The 18617-nt window shown below is 38.7% G+C and overlaps 1 protein-coding gene across 1 annotated transcript in view; it reads left to right on the top strand.

Moving 5' to 3' along the window:
- The window catches only part of RTKN2 (rhotekin 2), a 129454-nt gene that overhangs the window by 36566 nt on the left and 74271 nt on the right, over positions 1-18617 (top strand). The window contains exon 3 of the mRNA XM_069571757.1: positions 4664-4722. Within this exon, the coding sequence (XP_069427858.1) occupies positions 4664-4722 (59 nt within the window). The remainder of the gene's footprint in view (positions 1-4663; positions 4723-18617) is intronic.

The raw sequence follows: 18617 nt of genomic DNA, 5'->3' as shown, positions 1-18617 counted from the left end.
CCTGGAGAAGGGAATGGCTATCCATCCAGGATTCTGGCCTGGAGAATTCCATGGATAAGAGGAGCCTGGCAGGCTACAGTCCATGGGGTTGCAGTCAGACATGACTTAGCAACTAACACTAAAAATGATACAGAATACATTAAAAATATTATTTTATTCAGTAGCTATTAGATAAATACTTCCCACCATTTACAGATGAGGATGCTGAGTCTGAGAGGTTAACAGCAACTTGCTAACTAGTTATTAATGGGTAAGAGTCACACCTATAAGGACTTGTTCCACCAAAATGACCATATCCTATTTTACTTCATTTGGTATTCACTAAACATTTGTTGAGTTCCTTAGACTGTACTGAGTTATATATTGGGCACTGGTGATTGAGCAGTGAACAAAATAGGCCGAAATACTATTCTTTTTTTAAAAAATAATTTTATTTATTTTTGGCTGTGCTGGGTCATCATTGCTGCATGAGCTTTTCTCTGGTTGCCGTGACCGGGGGCTGTGCTTTGCTGAGGTGCATGGACTTCTCATTGCAGTGGCTTCTCTTGTTGTGGAGTGTGCACACAGCTCTGGCGGTTGTGGCTCCCGGGCTTTGGAGCACAGGCATAATAGTTGGTGCATGAGCTTAGTTGCTCCACGGCATGTGGGATCTTCCTGGATCAGGGACCAAACCTATGTCTACTGCATTGGCAGGTGGATTCTTCACCAGTGAGCTGCCAGGGAAGCCCCCAGAATTCCTATTCTTACAGAACTTACATTTTAGCAATAATGTTCTCTCCTGGCCTAACCCACTAGTCTATCTTCTTGAAACTTTATTTGACTTTGTGAAAATAATACTAGTCAAAGATATTTATAGGACCTAATTATATGTATCATTCAACATGATTGTGATTTTAATAATGCCACAAAGCTAAATAGTTTCTTACACTCCAATTGACTAGTTTAGTTACTTATATACTATAACATAAACAAAAATAAAGGCTAAAAGTGTAGATTGCCAGTGAAATTATGTACTCCTGGCATTTCTGCAATACAATATGGTATATTAAAGACATTACTGGTTTTACTTTTTTAAACTTCATATTGTTCGGTGTCTGTTGAAACTAGGTTGTTATTTCAAGATTTAAAGTAGAAAACTCATCTTCCCAACTTAACATACTTATGAAGGTATTGAATTTATACCACATAGTTTTAGATGGCTTAAAATTCCATGTTAAGCATTTCTGAGTGTTTTAGTCTTCACTTACTTGCGTGAGGGGTGAAGGATTTTTATAACCTGCTTTTAAATAATAGAATTCTATTTAGAATTCTTCTAGTGCTTCATTAAGAAAATGATGCTTTCATCATGTGTCATTTCTTTATGTATTTTGTTAACTCTGGAAGGCAGTGCTATTGTAAATTCCAATATGGAACAATATAAAATAAGGTAAACTATATTTACTGTGCTAATTTTAATACAGATTTTTGAGCAACAAAGTGGCTGATTGGCACCCTCTGTTGGTCATTTTATTTACCTACAGGCAGAAATATGTTAATAAAATAGTTAAAAATTTGTCTTTTATATTTTTATTTGTCTTTTAAATTAGCTTTTACAAATCTTACCAAAATAATTCTCTAAACCAGGTTTATAAGAATAAGGTACACTGTTATATAGCTGTGCTTTTGATTGAGTGATTTTTATGGTTATTTGCTTTTTCTTCAGACTGGCTAATTGTAGCATTTAGAATTGGCATTAACATTGCAGATTTTAAAGCAAGTATTTATTTAACTGTAGCAAACCATTAGCTACAGTAGCACATTGTTAAATAGATAATGTTTAACAATTTTGTTGTCAATTTGGATTAATTAGAAAACATCACGTTTTAGCACCCTAAATAGCAATTGAGTTATTTGAATTGAAAATAATTCAAGCTTCTGAAACATGAGGCTGGATTACTTCATCTCTTAATTTTTTAAAGGCAGACTTAATTATTCTGTAAGATTATATGGTTAATTGGATTTATATTATGGGGGGTTTCCCTGGTGGCTCAGACGGTAAAGTGTCTGCCTGCAATGCGGGAGATCTGGGTTCGATCCCTGGGTCGGGAAGATCCTCTGGAGAAGGAAATGGCAACCCACTCCAGTGTTCTTGCCTGGAAAATCTCATGGATGGAGCCTGGTAGGCTACAGTCCATGGGGTCGCAAAGAGTCGGATACGACTGATTATATGGTTAATTGGATTTATATTATAGTTTGATAATATTTGTGTATAATAAATTTGTTGACTAGTCCTGAAAAGGACTTTTCTATGCAAGTAATTTACAGTTATAGGGGAAAAAAGCTATACCCTTGCCAGGTGGTTGAATAATTTAGAGTGGAAAAATTTTTTTGGTAAATATTCAGCCAGTTGCTTTTGGTGTTTCTAGTATTTTAGAATTTCACGTGTCTGCCAAAGCCTTAAATTTAATCCAATTTAATAATGCCTAATGGATTTAAATTTTAGCATAATCTATGACCTATTCCATAATACTGAAGTTACTCACTGTATTAGAGCTTCCTTGTATTTTTTCACTGAAATAAATATTTTGAAGAATTTATGCATTGCTCATATAGGAGATATTTTTAGAAATATTTACTTACAAATGCCAGCCAACTGTGTTTATACTGTTTCTTGTACCAATTTGAGGAAATTGAGATTTGTGTTTGATTTCTAGTTGGCCTTTCAGTATATAATTTCACAACATAGTAGACTATTCAGTTGAATTTTTCACTCTGATGACCTAATAAGCCAGCTGGTATTCCCCAACATGACAAACTGAACTTGTCTATGAAATATTGAACTTGACTCTTTAAAATTTATGATTCAACAAAACATTATTTTGAAATAATGAGTACTTCTATTTTTCACTGAGTGAATTCCCTGTTTTAATTTAAATACCAGTGTAACCACAAAATTATTAGATAGGATCCTGAGAATTTATGGCTTTAAGTCTACTATATTACTTAAGTTATACTTAGTGCTAGATTCTATAAATTCTCTATATATAAATTATATAAATACTATATATATATATATAAATGTCCCATATAGGCTTACTGACCGTAAGTACCTCAGTAAATTATTTTTGCTCCTTTGGAATATATTTCACCTGTAATACTTACAGGCTTAATCCAATAAGAGAGTTAAACAAAAAGTAGGATGATATATTTTGTTTTAAAATTTGATGCATGGTAATGAATATTATGTGCAGGCTTTTTAGCAAGGCTACTGACGTGTGCATAGGATGTGTCATACTCTTCTGAAACTTAGATACACTTCACACTCCCACTCAGTCTTTCTCCAAAAGCCCTTTTAGAATCAAAACAGTATTCAAATGAAGCTTCTATCTTATCACATACTTGAGGTACCTAATTAAATTAACTGGCAGTTAATTGGCTAACCAAATTGAATAGAGACAAAAAAAAAAAAGAGTGCACAGAATACTCCTGGATACATTGCTCTAGAAATGGAATGCTAATCTCTAAATGTAGGTTATTTATTAGGAAACAGGATATTGGAGAACTGTTTAGAGATGGGATTGATTTGGTGTAATGGAAATAGAATCCCTTCAACTGCAAGGAGATCCAACCAGTCCATTCTAAAGGAGACCAATCCTGGGTGTTCTTTGGAAGGAATGATGCTAAAGCTGAAACTCCAGTACTTTGGCCACCTCATGCAAAGAGTTGACTCATTGGAAAAGACTTTGATGCTGGGAGAGATTGAGGGCAGGAGGAAAAGGGGACGACAGAGGGTGAGATGGCTGGATGGCATCACCTACTCGATGGACGTCAGTCTGAGTGAACTCTGGGAGATGGTGATGGACAGGGAGGCCTGGTGTGCTGAGATTCATGGGGTCACAAAGAGTCGGACACGACTGAGCTACTGAACTGAATGGAAATAACTATTTTGAAAAAAAAAATTGTGATAATAGTATAGTCTACATTCAAACCTGGAAGTGTCTTATATCCCAAGAATTTCCTTTGAGACATTTTCTATTGTCATGGTAATGTTTTCCTCTCCACATTTATTCTCTCTAGAGGGCCACTCCCTTCCTTTGCCACCTTAGTTAATTTATTGTTCTGATATATGCTTAGCGTTTAAAGCTTCAGGGAAATAAATTACAATATTACTTGCACATGAATATGTAGCAGAGAGTAATTTTTTAAATGTTTGTTGGAGATTTTATAGGGATAATATACTCTTCGGTGGCAAGCTCATGGTTAGAAAGTTTATTTATTAACTTTTTCAGATGACTATAATCTGGTAAGCTAGAAATGTAATTTATGAAATGGTTACCCAAGATATGCTTCCTAGGACTTGTATAAATATGGCATATCTTGTTTATAAATGTAAGAGGTCACAAAAGACTTTCATTGTAGAGTAAGCTAATATGCAATCATCAGGGAAAGTACAGGTTATATAAAAAAATCAGAGAGAGAATGGCCCTATTTCTGTTAAAGTCAGCTAGCTGTTGACTAAACATCACAAACTTTGAGTCAAATAGTTTATATTAACTGGAAGTCATTGTTATTCCAGGATATGTGTTTATTTTTAGTATTTAGGCATTTAAGAAAGATTGTTAAAACAATTGCTAATTAGAGAAGATCTTTGTTTTTTCATTAGGTTTTTATTTTCTTTTGACAGTGAGGAGAATTTTGAAAGTAAAGAACGGACAGCTTGTAGAGGAAAGATTGCCATTTCAGGTATGCTGTAATGGATTATTTTTATATTGCTGAGTAAATTCTATAAAGTAACTTCCTAGAGTTAGTGGTTTTTTAAAATTCCTTATATCCATTTTCATTTTTCATTTTATTTTGCATACCTCTACCAGAACATTTGTTCTAAAATACTGTTTTCATCATTGTGCTCTACATTTGTGCAGAATATTACAGTCTGAGCAAACAGATTCATGTATATTATATACATTAATGTAGTTTTCTCTTCAGTGCAACACCGTGAAATAAGTAGGGTAGTTCTGTTTTTCTGCAGACTCAGAGGTTAAATGACTTCCTGTAAGTGGTTGAGCTGGGCTACAAACTCAAGTCTTTTGGCTCTCCATTCCTTTTCTGCTCGGAAGTTTCGATGCCGCTTTCTTTTAATGTTTGTCTACTCTGAAATTTCCATGAGTGTTGGAACCGTGTTTGCTTTGTTTGCCACTGTATACCCAGAAACTAATACAGTGCTCAGACGTAGTTATTATTCAGTGAATGTTGACGGGATGGATGACTGCACTCTGTTGCCCATAGGATAGAGAGTAGACTCTCCCCCAGCAGAGTTTTATATTTTGATCCAACCATTTTTCCTTGAACTGTATATAGTCCATGGGGTTGCAAAGAGTTGGACACGACTAAGTGACTTTCACGCTCACAACTATTTTTTCTAGTCATATTAAGCTGTCTGTATTAGCCATATACTTTTCTCTGTGTTCTGTCTATACACCCTATGCTCCTGACCCCCAGTTAACTCTTGAAATAACTCTAGTATCTTCAGGATCTATTAGCTCATCTAAAAGCCTTCCCTGTTATCATTCCCCTAGAAACGATGTTTTCCTTCTCTGGATTCTTAATGCAGTTAGGAAACCCTTTACCACTAGATGGCACTTACGCTGTGTTGTCTCAGTTTCTCCAAAGTGTTTAAGGAAGCTAAAGACAATGGCTTTGGAGATACCACAGATTGGAGTGAATAAGTATGTGACTGACTCATGTGTATGCTAGTTAGATAATGTATCTTTTATAATTATTATCTCACTGATACATTTTAGAAACAACAGACCTCCAGCAGTCCTTAAATAATAACTAGGCTGTTTCATTGGCTGAAAGCCTTATTCTCTTAGCTCCAGGAAGCCTGCTGCTGCATTTCAGGCCATGTCACCCAAGGAACTGTTTTTAGAAACGTGTTCATGATAAATAAAAATTCTACTACAGGACGGGTAGAGCTGAATTTTACATATGACATAATTGTCCTAAACAGAGGAATTCTTCTTGGCAGAAATTCTGCAGAAAATAACTATATATAAAAATCTGTTGTTTGCTGTATAGTTATTTCTGTTTTCCTCTTTGAAATTATGATATGAGTGGAATAAAACATGTTTTATATGTTATTTATGCTTCTGATGCCAAACATAGCACTTTTACATATTATACAGTTGTTAACTATGTTCAATAAATTTTAAAGTGAAAAAACAAAATATTATAGATTTTTAAAGAGGATTCTAAAAATACTTAAATATAATCCTTAAATAATTAAATATAATTCCTTGCTTATGCTATAGTGCCACTCAGTGTGTTAAACTGTTGTTGAAGACTGAATGCTGTGATAGTTAGCCTCTATTTTCATTTCATAATAGGTTATGGACTGCTGCAGTTCATGAAATTAGCATTAACTGTCCAATTAGAAGAGTGTTTAAATAAAAGCATTTAAGAGAGAAAACTGTTTTCTTGACCACGAATACTTGAGTGTAGAAATTAATCTTATTTCATGTGTTCTTTTATTATAAATGATAATTTTAAATCAAGGAGCCAAAATTCTCAGAAAATGGGATACATTTTCTTCTACAAAATTTCTTCTCATCTTTGCTTAGGCTCAATCATACCGTGTCTGTGTGTTTGTAAAAGATAAAAGCAAAGAATGTTAAAAATGAATTCACCTTTATAAATCCATTTTATTTTGATAAGGGAATGAAAATATGACTTGTTTTGATCAAAGTGAATATTTGCAACAAAATTTCATAGTGTTTCATTGTTTTCCAGAAGATACTTGGGTTTTCTGTTTCCAGCTTCACCACGCACTGGCCAGATCTTTCAGTTCAGTTCAGTTCAGTCGCTCAGTTCTGTCTGACTCGTTGCGACCCCATGAATTGCAGCACGCCAGGCGTCCCTGTCCATCACCAGCTCCTGGAGTTCACTCAAACTCAGTTCATCGAGTCGGTGATGCCATCCAGCCGTCTCATCCTCTGTCGTCCCCTTCTCCTCCTGCCCCCAATCCCGCCCAGCATCAGGGTCTTTTCCAATGAGTCGACTCTTCGCATGAGGTGGCCAAAGTATTGGAGTTTCAGCTTTAGCATCATTCTTTCCAAAGAAATCCCAGGGCTGATCTCCTTCAGAATGGACTGGTTGGATCTCCTTGCAGTCCAAGGGACTCTCAAGAGTCTTCTCCAACACCACAGTTCAAAAGCATCAATTGTTCAGCACTAAGTTTTCTTCACAGTCCAACTCTCACATCCATATATGACCACTGGGAAAACCATAGCTTTGACCAGACGGACCTTTGTTTGCAAAGTAATGTCTGCTTTTCAACATGCTATCTAGGTTGGTCATAACTTTCCTTCCAAGGAGTAAGCGTCTGTTAATTTCATGGCTGCAATCACCATCTGCAGTGATTTTGGAGCCCCCAAAAATAAAGTCTGACACTGTTTCCACTGTTTCTCCATCTATTTCCCATGAAGTGATGGGACCAGATGCCATGATCTGAGTTTTCTGAATGTTGAGCTTTAAGCCAACTTTTTCACTCTCCTCTTTCACTTTCAGCAAGAGACTTTTTAGTTCCTCTTCACTTTCTGCCATAAGGGTGGTGTCATCTGCATATCTGAGGTTATTGATATTTCTCCCGGCAATCTTGATTCTAGCTTGTGCTTCTTCCAGCCCAGCGTTTCTCATGATGTACTCTGCATAGAAGTTAAATAAGCAGGGTGACAATATGCAGCCTTGACGTACTTCTTTTCCTATTTGGAACCAGTCTGTTGTTCCTTGTCCAGTTGTAACTCTTGCTTCCTGACCTGCATACAGATTTCTCAAGAGGCAGGTCAGGTGTCTGGTATTCACATCTCTTTCAGAATTTTCCACAGTTTTTTGTGATCCACACAGTCAAAGGCTTTGGCATGGTCAATAAAGCAGAAATAGATGTTTTTCTGGAACTCTCTTGCTTTTTCCATGATCCAGCGGATGTTGGCAATTTGATCTCTGGTTCCTCTGCCTTTTCTAAAACCAGCTTGAACATCTGGAAGTTCACGGTTCACATATTGCTGAAGCCTGGCTTGGAGAATTTTGAGCATTACTTTACTAGCATGTGAGATGAGTGCAATTGTGTGGTAGTTTGAGCATTCTTTGGCATTGCCTTTCTTTGGGATTGGAATGAAAACTGACCTTTTCCAGTCCTGCGGCCACTGCTGAGTTTTCCAAATTTGCTGGCATGTTTGGTGCAGCACTTTCACAGCATCATCTTTCAGGATTTGAAACAGCTCAACTGGAATTCCATCACCTCCACTAGCTTTGTTCGTAGTGATACTTTCTAAGGCCCACTTGACTTCACATTCCAGGATGTCTGGCTCTAGGTGAGTGATCACATCATCATGATTATCTTGGTCATGAAGATCTTTTTTGTACAGTTCTTCTGTGTATTCTTGCCACCTCTTCTTAATATCTTCTGCTTCTGTTAGATCCATACCATTTCTGTCAAGCCCATCTTTGCATGAAATGTTCCCTTGGTATCTCTAATTTTCTTGAAGAGATCTCTAGTCTTTCCCATTCTATTGTTTTCCTCTATTTCTTTGCATTGATCACTGAGGCAGGCTTTATCTCTTCTTGCTATTCTTTGGAACTCTGCATTCAGATGCTTATATCTTTCCTTTTCTCCTTTGCTTTTTGCTGCTCTTCTTTTCACAGCTATTTGTAAGGCCTCCTCAGATAGCCATTTTGCTTTTTTGCATTTCTTTTCCATGGGGATGGTCTTGATTCCTGTCTCCTGTACAGTGTCACGAACCTCTATCCATAGTTCATCAGGAACTCTATCTATCAGATCTAGTCCCTTAAATCTATTTCTCACCTCCGCTGTATAATCATAAGTAATTTGATTCAGGTCATACCTGAATGGCATAGTGGTTTTCCCTACTTTCTTCATTTTAAGTCTGAATTTGGCAATCAGGAGTTCATGATCTGAGCCACAGTCAGCTCCCTGTCTTGTTTTTGCTGACTATACAGAGCTTCTCCATCTTTTTTTTGCTGCAAAGAATATAATCAATCTGATTTTGGTGTTGACCATCTGGTGATGTCCACGTGTAGAGTCTTCTCTTGTGTTGTTGGAAGAGGGTGTTTGCTATGACCAGTGTGTTCTCTTGCAAAACTCTATTAGCCTTTGCCCTGCTTCATTCCATACTCCAAGGCCAAATTTGTCTGTTACTCTAGGTGTTTCTTGACTTCCTACTTTTGCATTCCAGTCCACTAGAATGTAAAGGACATGTTTTTTGGGTGTTAGTTCTAAAAGGTCTTGTAGGCCAGATCTTTAGGAAAGTTAAAAGAATAATTGAGGTTTATCCTGATTATTTCTGCTAAACGTAAAAAAATTGCACATATTAAATAGGCAGACTACTAATTCAAATACCTAAACCAAATCAGTTCACAAAAGTAACTTGGATTTCACTTTTGAAAATGACAGAACTTCTAGGACCTAATAACATCAATTTAGCTATCCTAAATAGTTGCAACAATAAAATGCCGATTAAGACATTAAAAAAGAAGGTAAGAGTACTGTAAGTAAAATTGAGTCAATCATTTGCAAGAATGTGGAAGGAATTCTACTCTTTGACACTGAATTTAAAAATAATTACTAACTGATACTTTTTTTTTTGCCATCTGAACAGTACATGACCACCTGGGAAATAGATAAGAAATGTCTACCTTCTCTTCTTGAGGATCTGACATAGCTAGGCATGGGAAAGGGCAAACTGACCAATGGGCTGTGGTTGTATGGCAAAAGAAGCAAGGGTCCAATGTCCCTTCCAACCTGGTGTAAATAGTTAATACCACCCTGGAAGAAAAAGAACAACTATGAAAAAGAGCAGTGGTGAAATGCAGTGAGTCATCAACTATGGTCAAGAAAGTAGCAAGCCCTTTGACAGGACATCAGTGAAGTCATAGACAACAATAAAGGCAATCCTGTTAAAATCAAGAACAAAATAGCATTGTGTATTATATCAATGTTACAGCAGAGTTTTAGAAATTCTAGCTAAAATACTAAGAATGAAACCTGAAACTACTGAAAAGATACAGATAAATTAAGTACTATTTGAAGATAATAGATTGCAGTCCTAGAAAATAAAGGTAATTTACTGAGACATTTACAAAAAGTGGTAGTTGCTCTCAGAGTCAGCAATAACTAGTTACAAAATATGATGGCAAAAGTTTTCTCCTTTACAATAAGATCAGCAAAAAAACAAATAATAAATATCCCAAGAATAAACTTAATAAAGATGTAAGAGTAATTGTATTATACTACTCTATGTAAATAGCATATTTGTAAAGTTAACAGTTCCCAAGTGTGTGCTCAGTCACTCAGTTGTGTCTGACTCATTGCGACTCTTGACTGCAACCTGCCAGGCTCCTCTGTCCGTGGGATTCTCCAGGCAAGAATGCTGGAGTGGGGTGCCATTTACTCCTCCAGAGGTCTTCCTAACTCAGTGATCGAACCTGCGTCTCCTGCATTGGCAGGCAATTCTCTATGACTGAGCCACCTGGGAAAGCCCATTTTGGATAATATAATTCTGATAAAACATTTTGGAGGGGGGATTCTGACACAGTATTTCTAAGATTTACTTAAATTAGCAAGTGAGAATAATATGTTTTCAGAAGGGTATATTTCTGATGGTGAATCACTGTAGATGGTGACTGCAGCCATGAAATTAAAAGACATTTGTTCCTTGGAAGAAAAGCTTTGACAAACCTAGACAGTGTATTAAAAAGCAGAGACATTACTTTGCCAACAAAGGTCTGTCTTGTCAAAGCTATGGTTTTTCTACAAGTCATGTATGGATGTGAGAGTTGGACTATAAAGAAAGCTGAGTGCCTAAGAATTCATGCTTTTAAATGGTGGCGCTGGAGAAGACTCTTGAGAGTCCCTTGGACTTCAAGGAGATCAAACCAGTTAATCCTAAAGGAAATCAGTCCTGAATATTGATTGGAAGGACTGACACTGAAGCTGAAACTTCAATACTTTGGCCACCTGATGCAAAGAGCTAACTCATTGGAAAAGACCCTTATGCTGGGAAAAGTTGAAGGCAGGAGGAGAATGGGACAACAGAGGATGAGATGGTTAGATGGCATCACCGACTCGATGGATGTGAGTTTGAGTGAACTCCGGGAGTTGGTGATGGACAGGGAGGCCTGGCGTGCTGTGGTTCATGGGGTCGCAAAGAGTTGGACATGGCTGAGCAACTGAACCGAACTGATGATGGTCAGCCATGTATAAGATACATATTCTTTGAAGTTTAAAGTACCTCTCCTAAGGACTGGGCTAATGATTGATTCCTTATTTTAGTTCTACTGGAATAAAATGATAACAGGAGTATTTTCCTGTACAATATAAAAGGTCATGTAACATGGAATTTAGTAACTATTGAGACGAATCCAACAGTTAATAATATAAAATTCTAGCCAGCATGTGGTTTTGTGTAAGTATAAGATTATCATATAGAAAGGAAAGGAACTGTAAAGAAACAGACTGTTAGAGATCTAGTCAAGTGCCCTCCTTTTACAAATTAGAGACTGAGACTCAGTCTTGTAACTAACTTGTCCAAGCCACTTCTTAGTGCAGAACCAGCACTGATGCCTGAGCCTGACTCCTGTGCTGGGCTCTTATTTACCATACCCGTGTTCTCTCACTTTATAACTTAATCATATTATTTATTCACTACATTTTTCCTTTAAATTTGGAAAATTAACAAGTAATGAAATGTCTTCTGCCCAACAGCTCTCTAGTTTTTCTCAAAAATGAGCGTAACGAGAACAGGATGCAGTTCCTAACATTAGAGCACTTGCTTAGCTTCATTAAGGTTAAGAACTTTACACAGGAAATGGTTTACTTTACATATAATTCAATTTGGCAGACAGAAACCTTGCATAAAAGTTACAAACTTTAAAACCTCTTTAGTCCATATCATAGTAACTTATGTTGTGAAATAGTTTTCTATAATCTTGAACTGTATAAAACAGATCTTAATGAACTGGATTATGATGGTAGTCGCCCAAAGCCAGACATTCTGGAGTGCGATGTCAAACGGGCCTTAAGAAGTGCTGCTGTTAATAAAGGTGGTGAATGTGATGAAATTGTAGCAGAACTATTGAAATCCCAAAGGAGGATGCCACCAAGGTTTCGCATTCATTATGTCAGCAAATCTGTCAGACCCACCGTGGCCACAGGACTGGGAAAGGCCAGTCCTCATCCGAGTTCCTAAGAAGGGTAGTACCAGAGAACGTGCTGACCGTTGGACAGTTGCACTCACCTCCCATGCCAGTAAGGTGATGCTTAAAATCTTGCATGCTAGGTTTCAGCATTATGTGAAGCAAGAACTTCCAGTTGTCCAAGCTGCGTTTAGAAAAGGAAGAAATTAAAGTGCCAACATTTGCTGAATTATAGAGAAAGCAAGGGGATTTCAGAAAAACATCTATGTGTTTCATCAACTACACTGAAGCCTTTGACTGTGTGGATCATGACAAACGGTAGAAAGCTCTTAGAGAGATGGGAATACCAGACTATCTTACCTGTCTCCTGAGAAGCCTGTATGCAGATCAAGAGGCAACAGTTAGAACCCTGTATGGGACAACTGATTAGTTCAGGATTGAGGAAGGAGTACTACAGGGCTATCTGCTGTCACCCTATTTGTTTAATCTACACACTGAGCACATCATGAAAAATGCTGGGCTGGACGAGTTATAAGTTGGAATCAAGATAAGTGGGAGAAACATCAACCTCAGATATGCAGATGATAACCACTCTAATGGCAGAAAGCAAAGAGGAGCTAAAGAGTCTCTTGATAATGAGGGTGAAGAATAGTGAAAGAGCCAGCTTTCACTGGCTAACACTAAACATAAGACTAAATATTTAAAAAACTAAGATCATGGCATCTGGTCCCATTATTGCACAGCAAATAGAAGGGGAAAATGTGGAAGTAGTGACTGATTTCCTCTTTTTGGGCTCCAAAATCACTGCAGACGGTGCCTGCAGCCATGAAATCAGAAGATGGTTGCTTCTTGGAAGGAAAGCTATGGCAAACCTAGACAGTGTGTTGAAAAGGAAAGACATTACTCAGCTGACAAAGGTCTGTATAGTCAAGGCTGTGGTCTTCCCAGTGGTCACATACAGTTGTGAGCTGGACCTTCAAGAATGCAGAATGCCAGAAGTTGATGCCTTCGTACTGTGGTGCTGGAGAAGACTCCTGAAAATTCCTTGGACAGCAAGGATATAAAACCAGCCAATCTTAAAGGAGATCATCCCTGAATATTCACTGGAAGGACTGATGCTAAAGCTGAAGCGCCAGTATTTTGGTCATCGGATGCCTGCAGATGACTCATTGGAAAAGTCCCTGATGCTGGGAAGGATCAAGGGCAAAGGAGAAGAGGGCATCAGAAAATGAAATGGCTGGACAGTATCACTGATACAATGAACACGAACATGAGCAAACTCTGGGAGATCGTGAGGGACAGGGAGGCCTGGTGTGCTACAGTCCATGCGGTCACAAAGCATCTGACATGACTGGCTGGCTGAACAACCATGGTTTCCCTGGTGGCTTAGATGGTAAGAATCAGCCTGCAATGCAGGAAAACTGGTTTCAATCCCTATATATATTCTTTTTCATATTAAGTATGGAAAATAGTTCCCTAGTATAGTCCTCTATAGTAGGACATTGTTTATCTGTTATATATATATATATATATATATGTATGTATGTATGTATGTATGTATGTATGTATGTATATATATCAGTTCAGTTCACTTCAGTCACTCGGTCGTGTCCGACTCTGCGACGCCATGAATCGCAGCATGCCAGGCCTCCCTGTCCATCACCAGCTCCCAGAGTTCACTCAGACTCATGTTCATCGAGTCAGTGATGCCACCCAGCCATCTCATCCTCTGTCGTCCCCTTCTCCTACTGCCCCCAATCACTCCCAGCATAAGGGTCTTTTCCAATGAGTCAACGCTTTGCATGAGGTGGCCAAAGTACTGGAGTTTCAGCTTCAGCATCATTCCTTCCAAAGAAATCCCAGGGCTGATCTCCTTCAGAATGGACTGGTTGGATCTCCTTGCAGTCCAAGGGACTCTCAAGAGTCTTCTCCAACACCACAGTTCAGAAGCATCAATTCTTCGGCCCTCAGCCTTCTTCACAGTCCAACTCTCACATCCATACATGACCACTGGAAAAACAATAGCCTTGACTAGATGGACCGTTGTTGGCAAATTACTGTCTCTGCTTTTCAACATGCTATCTAGGTTAGTCATAACTTTTCTTCCAAGGAGTAAGCGTCTCTTAATTTCATGGCTGCAGTCACCATCTGCAGTGATTTTGGAGCCCCCCAAAATAAAGTCTGACACTGTTTCCACTGTTTCCCCATTTATTTACCATGAAGTGATGGGACCAAAGAGAAGCAAGAAGAGATAAGAAAGCCTTCCTCAGCAACAGAATGGGAAAGACTAGAGATCTCTTCAAGAAAATTAGAGATACCAAGGGAACATTTCATGCAAAGATGGACTCGATAAAGGACAGAAGTGGTATGGATCTAACAGAAGCAGAAGATATTAAGAAGAGGTGGCAAGAATACACAGAAGAACTGTACAAAAAAGATCTTCACAACCAAGATAATCATGATGATGTGATCACTCACCTAGAGCCAGACATCCTGGAATGTGAAGTCAAGTGGGCCTTAGAAAGCATCACTACGAACAAAGCTAGTGGAGGTGATGGAATTCCAGTTGAGCTGTTTCAAATCCTGAAAGATGATGCTGTGAAAGTGCTGCACCAAACATGCCAGCAAATTTGGAAAACTCAGCAGTGGCCGCAGGACTGGAAAAGGTCAGTTTTCATTCCAATCCCAAAGAAAGGCAATGCCAAAGAATGCTCAAACTACCGCACAATTGCACTCATCTCACATGCTAGTAAAGTAATGCTCAAAATTCTCCAAGCCAGGCTTCAGCAATATGTGAACCGTGAACTTCCAGATGTTCAAGCTGGTTTTAGAAAAGGCAGAGGAACCAGAGATCAACTTGCCAACATCCGCTGGATCATGGAAAAAGCAAGAGAGTTCCAGAAAAACATCTATTTCTGCTTTATTGACCATGCCAAAGCCTTTGACTGTGTGGATCACAAAAAACTGTGGAAAATTCTGAAAGAGATGTGAATACCAGGCCATCTGACCTGTCTCTTAAACCTGTATGCAGGTCAGGAAGCAACAGGTAGAACTGGACATGGAACAACAGACTGGTCCAAATAGGAAAAGGAGTACGTCAAGGCTATATATTGTCACCCAGCTTATTTAACTTCTATGCAGAGTACATCATGAGAAACGCTGGGCTGCAAGAACACAAGCTGGAATGAAGATTGCCGGGAGAAATATCAATAACCTCAGATATGCAGATGACACCACCGTTATGGCAGAAAGTGAAGAGGAACTAAAAAGCCTCTTGATGAAAGTGAAAGAGGAGAGTGAAAAAGTTGGCTTAAAGCTCAACATTCAGAAATCTCAGAGCATGGCATCTGGTCCCATCACTTCATGGGAAATAGATGGGGAAACAGTGTCAGACTTTATTTTTTAGGGCTCCAAAATCACTGCAGATGGTGACTGCAGCCATGAAATTAAGAGACGCTTACTCCTTGGAAGAAAAGTTATGACCAACCTAGATAGCATATTGAAAAGCAGAAACATTACTTTGCCAACAAAGGTCCATCTAGTCAAGGCTATGGTTTTTCCAGTGGTCATGTATGGATGTGAGAGTTGGACTGTGAAGAAAGCTGAGTGCCGAAGAATTGATGCTTTTGACTGTGGTGTTGGAGAAGACTCTTGAGAGTCCCTTGAACTGCAAGGAGATCCAACCAGTCCATTCTGAAGGAGATCAGCCCTGGGTGTTCTTTGGAAGGAATGATGCTAAAGCTGAAACTCCAGTACTTTGGCCACCTCATGTGAAGAGTTGACTCATTGGAAAAGACTCTGATGCTGGGAGGGATTGGGGGCAGGAGGAGAAGGGGACGACAGAGGATGAGATGGTTGGATGGCATCACTGACTCGATGGACGTGAGTCTGAGTGAACTCCAGGAGTTGGTGATGGAAGGGAGGCCTGGCGTGCTGCGATTCATGAGGTCGCATAGAGTCAGACACGACTAAGCAACTGAACTGAACTGAAGTGAACTGATGGGACCAGGTGCCATGATCTTCGTTTTCGGAATGTTGAGCTTTAAGCCAACTTTTTCACTCTCCTCTTTCACTTTCAGCAAGAGGCTCTTTAGTTCCTCTTCACTTTCTGCCATAAAGGTGGTATCATCTGCATATCGGAGGTTATTGATATTTCTCCCGGCAATCTTCATTCCAGCTTGTGCTTCTTCCAGCCCAGCGTTTCTCATGATGTACCCTGCATAGAAGTTAAATAAGCAGGGTGACAATATATGGCCCTGGCGTACTCCTTTTCTTATTTGGAACCAGTCTGTTGTTCCTTGTCCAGTTCTAACTGCTGCTTCCTGACCTGCATAGAGGTTTCTCAAGAGGCAGGTCAGGTGGTCTGGTATTCACATCTCTTTCAGAATTTTCCACAGTTTATTGTGATCCACATAGTCAAAGGCTTTGGTGTAGTAAATAAAGCAGAAATGTTTTTCTGGAACTCTCTTGCTTTTTTCATGATCCAGCGGATGTTGGCAAGTTGATTTCTGGTTCCTCTGCCTTTTCTAAAACCAGCTTGAACATCTGGAAGTTCACGGTTCACATATTGCTGAAGCCTGGCTTGGAGAATTTTGAGCATTACTTTACTAGCATGTGAGATGAGTGCAGTTGTGCAGCAGTTTGAGCATTCTTGGGCATTGCTTTTCTTTGGGATTAGAATGTAAAGTGACCTTTTCCAGTCCTGTGGCCACTGCTGAGTTTTCCAAATTTGCTGACATATTGAGTGCAGCAGTTTCACAGCATCATCTTTCAGGATTTGAAAGAGCTCAACTGGAATTCCATCACTTCCATTAGCTTTGTTCTTAGTGATGCTTTCTAAGGCCCACTTGGCCTTCCCTGGTGGCTCAGAAGGTAAAGCGACTGTCTACAATGCAGGACACGTGGGTTCGATCCCTGGGTCGGGAAGTTTCCCTGGAGAAGGCAATGGCAACCCACTCCAGTACTCTTGCCTGGAAAATCCCATGGACAGAGGAACTTGGTGCAGGCTACTGTCCATCGGGTTGCATAGAGTCAGGCATGGCTATATATATATATAATTTGTATCATAATGGGATCTGCTGATCCCAAACTCCTAATTTATCCCTTTCCCATCCCATTTCCCCTTTGGTAACTGCAAGTTTATTTTCTATGTCTGTGAATCTGTTTCTGTTTTGTAAATAAGTTGATTTGTGTCATTTTAGATCCCATGTATAAGTAATACCATATAGTATTTGGTTTCCCTTTTTCACTTACCTCACTTATGATAATGTCTGGATACATTCATGTTTCTGCAAATGGCAATATTTTATTTCTTTTTATGGCTGAGTAGTATTTCATTATGTATGTGTGTATATACATGTAAATATATCTATATATATCGGAGAAGGCAATGGCACCCCACTCTAGTACTCTTGCCTGAAAAATCCCATGAACAGTGGAGCCTCGTAGGCTGCAGTCCATGGGGTCACTAAGAGTGGGACAGGACTGAGCGACTTCCCTTTCACTTTTCACTTTCATGCATTGGAGAAGGACATGGCAACTCGCTCCAGTGTTCTTGCCTGGATAATCCCAGGGACAGAGGAGCCTGGTCGCAGGCTGTCTATGGGGTCACACAGAGTCGGACACGACTGAAGCGACTTAGCAGCATATATATATATGTATATATATATATACACACACACACAGACAAACACCACATCTTTTTTATCCATTTATCTTTTGGTGAATGTTTAAGTTGCTTCTTTGTCTTGACTATTGTAAATAGTGCTGCTATGAACATTGTTGTGTGTGTATTTTTTTATTTTTTTGAATTATAGTTTAGTCTGAATGTATGCCCAGGAGTGGAATTGCTGGATCACATAGCAACTCTGTTTTTAGTTTTTTGTGGAACCTCCCAATACTTTTTTCCATAGTGGCTGCACCAATTTATATTCCCACCAGCAGTGTAGGAGGGTTCCCTTTACTCCACACTGCCTCTGGCAGTTATTATTTGTAGATTTTTTTTTTAATGATGGCCATCCTGTCCAGTGTGAGACAGTACTTCACTGGTCAGATAATTTTTAAGTTCTGACATACATTTCTCTAATAAAAAGTGATATTGAGCATCTTTTGATGCACCTGTTGGTCATCTGTATGTCTTCTTTGGAGAAATGTCTATTTAGATTTTCTACCCATTTTCTGATTGAGTTGTTTAGCTTTTTTGTTACTGAGTTGTATGAGCTGTTTGTGTATTTTGGAAATTAAACTCTTGGTGGTCATATCATTTACAAATACTTTCTCCCAGTCTGTAGGTTGCCTTTTCTTTTTACTAGTTCCTTTGCTGTGCAAAAGCTTAAAGTCTGATTAGGTCCCATTTGTTTTTTTTTTTTTTTGCTTTTGTTTCTACTGCCTTGGGAGACTGACCTAAGATAACATTGGTACTATATATG

The sequence above is a fragment of the Ovis canadensis genome, chromosome 25 (genome assembly GCF_042477335.2).
Source record: "Ovis canadensis isolate MfBH-ARS-UI-01 breed Bighorn chromosome 25, ARS-UI_OviCan_v2, whole genome shotgun sequence".
Classification (NCBI taxonomy): domain Eukaryota; kingdom Metazoa; phylum Chordata; class Mammalia; order Artiodactyla; family Bovidae; genus Ovis; species Ovis canadensis.
Note: the sequence above shows the minus strand (reverse complement) of the source record. Positions and strands in the feature narration are given on the sequence as shown.